Source organism: Abrus precatorius, unplaced genomic scaffold (genome assembly GCF_003935025.1).
Source record: "Abrus precatorius isolate BTA unplaced genomic scaffold, Abrus_2018 Scaffold8, whole genome shotgun sequence".
Classification (NCBI taxonomy): domain Eukaryota; kingdom Viridiplantae; phylum Streptophyta; class Magnoliopsida; order Fabales; family Fabaceae; genus Abrus; species Abrus precatorius.
The window spans coordinates 33,396,977-33,406,892 of NW_020874428.1; the positions used below are offsets into that span (position 1 = coordinate 33,396,977).

The following is a 9,916-nucleotide window of genomic DNA, read 5'->3' on the forward strand; positions in this document are numbered from 1 at the left end:
TCACGGATCTCTTTCCCCATTCCTATTGGGTGCCAGTGTGCCACTCCCCACCAATATATCAGTTTTTCTTTTTTCTTACATCAACAGTTTGTTTTTGTCAGTGGATTAGAGGGATTCCAAGGTCACACCAGGTTTCGGCTTTCTATTCCCTCATATTCGTTTCAAATAACTTGTGGTGTTATCTTTTATGTAAATATTCTTCAAAAATATTACTTTTTTTTTAATTTCGAAAATGTATCATTATATTTTACCAATTATTCTTCCACTTTAATAATTATTATTTCCAGTTTATAAAGATTCCTACAAACAATGATAAATTTAAAAACAGTAATGCCTTTTCATTTTTTAACTAATAAACAAAGGAGTAAGCAAACGAAATTAACGATAAATTATTTTAAATAGAAAGAGTAAACAAATTAAATGATGAACTCTAACTCAAAGGAAAGGAAAGAGGGACAATTTTGTCCCAAAAAAGAAAGTGTTAAACCATCAATGTGGTTTTTAGTGACTAATGTTTATTTAGTAGGGTGTTAATTCTTCATGTATTTAAGGACATTAGTCAAATAATAAATACTTAATACCTTTATTAAATGCTCTTACTGTTTAAAGCATAAGTTTAAGTGTGAAGCACTTTTGCCTGTATATTCCATTTACTCTCTCTCTCTCTCTCTCTGCCATTTAAGACTATGGTACAAAGCATAAGTAATGTGATTATTTTTTTAGTTTTTAAAAGTTATTTAGTTAGTAGACTAATTTTCTTAAACTATTCTTACTGTGTATTATATTAATTTACTGAAAAACAGGCTTGCAAAATACTAAAAAATATATATTTATTAATTATTTTGGGTAAATTGAAATACAAAAGCTAACGTTTCATTATAATCATAACATTTTTTTGACTCACACAGAACTAAAAATTGATAAACTCTTATCTTATGTATATTTATTCATACTAAAATAATATATTATATTATATATTTTTTTAATCTAAACCTTCGTAGGATGTAAGATTTATACAAAAAATATAGAATATATTTCTTCTTAATTAAATAAATATTACAACTAAAATAGAATAGAAAAATGATCTTGAACTTTTTTTTTCTTATTCTACTCACCGAATAGTCCTAATCTTCAAGAAAAAAAAATGGTTGTATAAATGTTATTATTAAAGATAAGTAATTAAGAGGAAAAACATAGTTACGTATATATGTCACTTGAATTTTTGTCAGGGTGGAAATCAACACCGACCGTCGCTTGATTGGTACAAATTTACCATTTTAATATCCCTTCGGTGACAGGATAATCACGTTTTTCTATGTTCTTTGGGTTTGGTAAGTGGGTCACTGTGTTCAGTTTCAAATTATGATATAGGTAATTTATTTTCTACTTTCTGTACTCAATATATGAATTTAGAGTTACAAAAGAAAATCGAAAACATAATAAATTTCCAAAATATTGATTATAACTAATATGGGGAGAAGTATTTTGTTTTAGATTACATTGATTTTATACGCAAGACTTATCAAATTTTTAGAATGAACTTTTTTTCTATTTTAATATTTAAAAATTTAATTATGCTAAACTAACTTTTTACATTTTTTAATATTAATTATTATTATTTTTAAATCGTTCAACATAAATCCAGCAAAAATCTTTGACAGATGGGTGCTATGTCTCGTTTAGGTGTGTTTGGTTGGCACTGCGTCGCGTTTGAAGACTTCTCTAGTCAACCAATGAAGTTTCGGAACCTTTTTTATTTGATAATCTTTGTTGTGAATTTTTTTCTCTCATGATCAGCAGGATGAGTTGAAGCGAAAATATTCTATTTTGCGTTTGAATATGATCGTTTTCAAATAAATATCAGTCAGTTGCATGCAATTGTGCGTGGTTCAATTGATAAATTTAATTTCTGTGAGCCTGATTTCACTTGTAAATTGTAATGCACGATTCAAAATTTACGAGAAATATTTTATGACCTCAACTGATGTTTAATTTGAACGCAGAATACTACTGATATCATTATTTTACAAATTTGCTTGTTAGTTTCTTTATAAATTTTAATATTAAAGTTAAAGTTTCTGCCATGTATATTTATTTTGAATCACATATTATTTTTTATTTGATTTATAATATATTTATCTGGTTATTTGAAATATTTTTATTGATCTTTAATATTTTACTCAAATTGAAAACACACGTACGAGTACTATATAAAAACGACCACGCATAACATAAAAAGAGCAAATTTATGTACATAAAAATATAATGCAACAGTCCTTCATTAATCATTGTCTCCACTAACTTTTGGGCAAGGCTCTGCCACTGATTCATGCCTGTTGTTGTGAGATAGGATCAAAATGGCGTTGATAGATCTGTCTAACAACTACACACAGTGATTTTGTGAAGTCTGAACTTGACTATTAAATTCGAAAGCAACAACAACGACATCACCTTCGGGCTCTGGTCAATGTGCTTGTTTATCACTCAAGGGAATACTATATACGGTTTTATAAAAAAAGTTACAAATTCAGAAATTCTGTGATACACCCAATGACCATCAATATTTCGATTCTCAGCAGTTTGACTAGGAATAAATTCAATTGTTAAACTAAAAGCTAAGGAAGACGAAACCCAAAAGTTAGCTGACCTGAATTTAGCAAAAGTATCTAGCGTTTGTAAAGTCCGTAGTTTTGCAACTTTTTTCTTAAAACGACAAAATTTAGTAGTTTGTTAACGCGTTTAATTCTCTATCATTAATGCTACACACTCATAAAACTACTGTTAAGCCAAGGTACAAGTCCCTTCTCATGTTACACGCACGTATACACGCATTACACAAAATCACCTCCTAACAGAAAAATGCTGCCTAGTAATTAAACTTGTTTTGTTAGTATAATTTTTTGTTGAATAAATATATTTTATTAATTTAAACTTTGATGTATCAATAATATATACAAATTTCTTATATCAATGAATAAATATACAATTATTACTGAATAATTATGCTGGTATTGAAATTTGATGTGTAATGCAAAAAATATGTTTTATCCTATCCTCTCTCTAATTAAAAAAATTAACACGACAAACTTATTTCAAATTTCTAAGACACATCAATCATCCAATAGGTTGAGGTAGTTAGAAGAAATATGTTTTAAGATATAACAGAACAATTTAAAGTGAATTTGCTTTTAAAGTAAACATGAAAGAATATATTAACCCTTAGATTTAATAAATATAATTTTTTTATAAATATTTCGTGTTCAAAATCATTTTCAGTCTTGAAATGAAATATCATTTCTCTTTCGTACAACATTCTAAAATGAAATTAGAAAAAGAAGATTTATTTATTTTGAAAACAACTTTACTATTGATGAATGATGACGTGGTTTTGAAGGCGAAAATGGGTGATTCTACTTGAACTAGTTACAATAGGGATTGATTGAATTGTAAGGATCAAAACAGGCAATTATTGATTCATTCTGCGGAAGAAAACTGAAAACTGATATGGATAGTGGCAGTGTTTTTATCTAAATATGAGACGGAAGATTGAAGAGGAAAAGGTGTCGGTTATTTGTTTGACGTGGGGTCACTGTCAAATGGGCTACAGGGTGGGCCCAGCCCACATCCCCTTCACGTGTGCCACCCTTCGAAACCATCTCCTGTGGGCTCATATGTCTCGTTGCAACGCCACTGGCCAGTGTGGTCCATTCCAGTTATGTCCATCATATCACACCCCCACTATGTTAAGGTATGCACAGTCAACACAACACTTTGCTCGTTCATCATTGCTTTTAACTCCAAAAAACATGTAAAACAAAATAAATATGCATAGTAAGTAATTCCCGACACCCATCCCCTTCTCCTTATCTTCAATGTAGCATTTACTTCCTCTCAATTTGGAATATCGATTCAGATTTGTGTAAGAAAGTTGAAACCATGGAACTGCCACGGATTGTAGATATGCTCTCTAGACCTGTATTTGGATCCACCTGCTCCTTCATTTTCAAGCTTTTATAGGTTACTTCCTTCTGCTTTCGCTTCCAAATCTTACCATGTGAGGAACTGAAAGACTAAACCAAACTAAAAGGACATGTTACTCTGGTCCCTCTTTCATTTTTTTTTAATACATTGTCGATTACACATAACAAAAATTTTATATATAGCATTTTTCTCAATATTATAGAATTTAATGTAATAATAATAATAAATAATGTAATTTTTAATAAAATATTACTATTTATCATACTTTTATTATGTATTCTTTTACACATTAAAAAAATTATTTATTTTCTGGGTTGGGCTTAAGTTTTCCGCTGTTATGTCATTGAAAGTACAATGATATCCCGACTTACAAAAATATCTTATACATTTTTTTGTCTGTTTTAAAGTATTTTAAAATATATAATATAAGATTAGATTAAGATAAAAAAAACTACTGTTATTACCTACAAATGATTTTTAAAAAAATCAAATATAGATTTAAAAAAATCATAATTGATGAAAAATAATTTAAATTTTGAAAATAAAAATTATTACTGACAAGTGTCACTCTTTAATATATAATAAAGAATGTCATTTTATTTTTAATTTTTTGAAGTGAATTATATTAAAATAATCTATTATTTAAAATTTAATTACAGATTTGGTACTCATACCTGTTGAGAATGTGAGATTCTAGTTCCTCTAATTGTAATTACTAACAAATAATTTTAATTTCAATTATTAAAATAAATTTCTTCCTTTAAAAATTATCTAATAATTAACAAAAAAATATATAACAAAATGTGATGTATCATTTATTTGTTCAAGTTAAAAATAATAAAATACATAAAGTGTGGTAAAATTAATCTTATATTTGAAAATGCCTGCCCCTAAAAGGAGATTAATGTCAATTTTGAAGCGTGTAAGAAAGAAACTAACAGCACTTGTAATCTTACAAAAAGTACTTTAAAAGATGAAACCACCGAATATTTGAGATATCTAAAAGTTTTAATAAGCATTCAACATTTTTCAGATCCTATCTGCACAATTTCATATAATTTTTTGGTCAACAAGTATATCACTTCTATCTATAATTTTTCAATGGGCTTTGAACTTCCTTACCGGTACGGAGCAGAGATGGGCTTTCATCTTAAAATTTTTAAAATAAAACGGGCTATTAAATTTTCAACGTTTGCGTTATCCGAAACTAAAACTTAATTGTTGGAAGCAACGTCGTCTATTATTTTACTTCCGAACTTTCAGTCTTTTCTCCATATCTTGGTTTGAATGACCACAATACTAGATGCAAATAGCAACCCTCATACATATTTGCTCAACCAAAACAAACTAGACTAAGGTCTACAAAATCACAAGAAAGAAGTCATATATAAGTTACAAAAATAAAGAATCAAAGTTCTAATCTAATCCTTATTAATTCACTCCTATCACAAGCCTACAATATAAAATATGGAATTACAAATAGTCCTCCAAAGATATGTCCGAGGGGACATCATATCCGAAAACCATAGAGTAATCATCCAATTCATCGGAAGTGAACTTTGGGATCCTCCAGCTCTTTCCAACCTCTTTGTCTTGGCCACTTGTTAGCAGCTCTAGCACCTATGTAAAACCAAACACAGGAAAAATAGGTAAAAAAAGGGAAACTTCATTCAGGTGAAGTGTGATGTTGAGAATGAAAGGAACTCAAAAGAATGACCATTAGTGTTCATTCACCTCACTCATTGGGGGACGCCACGTGGCAGTTTGTCTCACACAGTATGAAGCCGTTAGCACTACCCTATAGAGTTGCTCTTCATCATATTTACCTTCTAATTTTGGATCAGCTAGCTCAGCAATATTACTTGATTCCATCAGAGGCTTGGCCTGTATGTTACATAACTATATTAAATTCTTGCTTTAACCAATCTGTGCAGGTAGCTAGCTTTTAGAGTATTATTGTTTGATGGTGATAATTCCTACATGGAATAATAACCAACTTTGTACTTGACAAATTTAGCATGGGACACGTTATCTGATAATACAAAAATCTGACATTAGCCCTTGGAAAAAATACTAATATAACATGGATTTATGAATTTTAGGGACTAGAGTTTTAAGAACTGATATGTGCACTGCTAAACTTTTAGGAACGAATTTGAGTATTTAGTATATTGTTAATCAGCATTATTTGTGAACTGTGACACTCGCTTTAATGGAATGAGATGTATGGTTACCCATAGGAGAAGGTTTTGCTTTGATGAATCAACAGGTCTGCGTCCCGTTACAATCTCCAAAAGTAGAACCCCAAAAGCAAAAACATCTGTTTTCTCATCCACAATTCCATGCATAAAGTACTCTGGCGCTAAGTATCCAAATGTGCCCTCTACGGGGATCACAGCATGGTGAGTCCACTTGTTAGGAAGCCACTTTGCAAGCCCAAAGTCGGTAATCTAATAGAGGTAAAAAAGTCAAAGGGTAAGTTGAAGGAATTGAATCACGTGAAAACTGTGTCGTTTTTCCTGCTGCAAATGTTTGAATTTGATAAGTATTTTATTTTGTACCTGTGGTTCATAATCGGGACCCAGAAGAACATTAGAGGCTTTTATGTCACGATGAATTATTCGGTGTTTGCAACATTTATGAAGATAATGGAGACCCCTTGCAACACCAATAGCAATTTTGTATCTGATTGGCCAGTCAAGGGAATTCCCTGCTTTACCTGTTAATATTTCCAATGCATGTAAATAACAAATTACATAAAAAACATTACTTCATGAAAGATAAAATAAAATAAGGAATTGCAACACAAGGCTTCCTCACCATGCAATGCAGTTGCCAAATTTCCATTTTGAGAGTAATTGAAAATCAGATATAGCCCATTTTCAATGCAACAGCCCACTAAAGTTGCAGTATTAGGATGGCAAACATGTCCAATAACACCCAACTCCATAAGGAACTCTTTTTCCTTGTTAGGATCCTTGTTGTCCTTCGCCAACCTCTTCACAGCTATGGTTCGTCCATCAGACAGATCACCTTTGTATACTTCGGAGTACCCACCTCGTCCAACCAAATTATCTGTTGTTTTAAAAAAAAGAATGAATGACTCTTATTACAATGTTCAAAAGATAGCTTCAAGAGTCCACAAATTAAAAAATGACATTAGAATTTCCACGGTTTTATATTTTATATACCTTGGTGGAAGTCGTTGGTGGCATTGGTTATCTGTTCATAGCTAAAGCACTTCAACAAAGGCTGGCGCTTATCATTTTTGGACATGCTAAAGTTTTTCCTTCTAAATGGTGAAGCAAGGAATGAGACTATGAAACTGAGTGGGAACTGTGGTTTTCTTCTTTTGGATCTGTGCTTAGACTTAGAATCCAATGACGGGGTATATGTGGTGCTAGAGATCCTAGTGCTAAAGGTGTCATCTTCTGTGCTGTTGGATTGTCCCTCAAGTCCATCTAGAACAGTTCTTGGTGAATGGTTCTGTGTCTTGTTTCCTGAAATAAAGTCTTCCAGAGCAGGGGAAGTGGCCTTGTCACCTTGATTTTCCTTCTTTAACCATCTTGAACTTGGTTGTTTATTATCTGCTAGTGAAAAGATACAAGGTATCTATCTCATTTAACGGGTTTGTTGATGTTGTTATCCATTGTAATTTGTGTTTTGTTACATTATTTCTGAGAACTGAATTAATTACCTTCACAATGTGTTGAGTTTGAATTGGCACTTTGATGATCAACCTTTGAACGCCTCCCAACTGAGACCATGGTACAGCTTTCAGGTGCATGCTCAAAGCAATATTTGGAAATTCCTTTAGAACTTCCACTTCTGAGAAAGAAAATTAAAAAAATTAAGTGGGTTTGTCTTGTCATGTCATGCCTGATCTCTATGAAGAAAATTGGTAAATGTTACATATTTCAGTTCATACTTCTTTGCTCGGTTTCTTGAGCCACGAAGGAGAAGAAAGTCAGCAGAGATAGACTTAACTTCCTCCACTAAACCTCCACCAACTGTGGAATTGAGTGCCACCCTCGCCTCCAAATTAACCTGATAACGATGTTTTCATGAGCATTATTTGATTCTAAACTCTGGTAACAAGCATGTTGAAGTCTAGTCTAGTCTTTCTGAACACTACAAAAATTAAATTGCCATTTTGTTTTTGGATGAGAAAGTTTAAATTTTTTACAAAATAAAATAAATAATGAGGAATGTTTAAAATGAGAGTCAATTATGAAGAGTTATAAATAAAAAATACAAAAGGTTAAGCATAATAAAGAGATTTTTAAATTCTCCATAAAAATAAATTATTTAAAATTTTTTCTATTTGACATAAAAATTATCTTAATTAAAATTTTATAATATTTTAAAATTACTTTTTTCTACTATCTAAATATATGAATTGTAGGATTTTTGAAATGCCAGTCCAAACGCAACTTTATAGATTACATTTATATTCTTATAATTGATCCTGGTGATGAAAATTACCTGCTTAGACCAACAGGTCTGTGCAAATTCTCCAAGCACAGATATAACGTATGCCTTTGCCTGCCTAAGTTGCGATTGCCTTCTTCTGACTGAGACACGCTTCTTCTTATCCTCAGCAACTGTAATTTAACAAGTTTGCAAGTTATTAGAAAACTAAATATTCATATTATGTAAAGATGGTTTGATCTATATTGATCATTGATGTTAAAATCATTGAAAAAGTGATAATGTAGGTTATGACTAATAAGAAGCTTAATGAGATGAAATTTCGAACTTTTGAATAGTGACTAACCAAGAACATGCACGGCCACAATGGTGTCATTTGGATTGGCTAGAACTGTTATTGCCCATGAGAGAAGTTCCTTGCTGTCATCTGGGTCTAAGGAGAGGCCAATTAGTATTCTAGAAGGGGAAGGAAGTACCATTTTCAAATGCTAGAGAAATGGAATAATTTGCTCTGCTAGTTCTTTTCACTCACGGATAAATCCATTCTGAGCTTAAGAATAAGTAGTGTGTGTAAGGAAGAGCATGATTAAATTCAGTTAGGGGTGTGAGGCCAACGGCCAACCCCATGTCCAATTTCTATTATACTTGTTTGAGAAGCATAAAAAGCCTTTAAGAGAGGCAATAGGAAAACTGATTAGTCTCTATTTCTCTCTCTGGTGACAATTAAGTGTTGTAGTTGGGTGCTTTGGGGTATAAGCAAAGGTGGTGGGCACGTATTTGATTTATCTTGCTATGTAAGCCAAAAGTGAAGCTCCCCTTCAAATTTAGTAAACAAAGTACCTTTTCTTCTTTTGTTTTGTTTTTCTTTTTCTTTTTCACTTCCATTTGGTAGGAAAGCCTATGGGGCTATTTGCCACTCTCAAAAATCATCACTTTATCATCAATGAAACTTTGAGAGGACACTAACTGTCTTCTCTTTTCTGTTGGATGAAGTGGCCAAGATTTTGTTTAACTGCTTCCCCTATTTCGTTATCAAATTTTGTAAGGTTGGCACAGCTTTCATTAATTTTGTCATGCACAACATCATAGTTCGTGTAATGGGGTCGTAAAGTACCTTGTTATGTAGAATAAAATACAACGAATTGTGTCAATAGCAGGGTGAGTTGAACATGTGTCACAGATGTAATGTGGCTCATAAAATAAGATTTTCCTTTTTCATATGTGAAGTAAACCTATAAGAATTCCCTTATTAACTAAGAAAAATATAGAATTAAAAATTTTCAAAACAGATAACCTTCTAATGTGTTACGGAAGAATGGATTGATTCTTTTTATAATTTTCTCCCTTCCAAGAAAGATAGGGCCATTCTAAATCCAATTATTGCTGTTTCTGAATAAGAATCGCCTCTTCAGAATAAGCATGTGCGACTTTCACTTGAAGATTCGTTGAATAATTATGCCGATTTTGCAATTCAGAGGTATACAAAACTGGAACACGTGCTGCC

At 31.6% G+C, this 9,916-nt stretch overlaps 1 protein-coding gene across 1 annotated transcript; it reads right to left on the bottom strand.

Moving 5' to 3' along the window:
* Positions 1-5,454: 5,454 nt before the first annotated feature.
* On the bottom strand, positions 5,455-8,891 carry LOC113874756 (probable receptor-like serine/threonine-protein kinase At5g57670). The gene is made up of 10 exons (XM_027512971.1): positions 8,759-8,891; positions 8,467-8,585; positions 7,910-8,028; positions 7,679-7,809; positions 7,173-7,481; positions 6,802-7,056; positions 6,543-6,700; positions 6,216-6,431; positions 5,716-5,865; positions 5,455-5,601 (listed from the first exon to the last, which is right to left on the bottom strand). Exons 1-10 carry the CDS (start codon positions 8,889-8,891, stop codon positions 5,455-5,457), a joined length of 1,737 nt encoding a protein of 578 aa, XP_027368772.1.
* Positions 8,892-9,916: the final 1,025 nt, after the last annotated feature.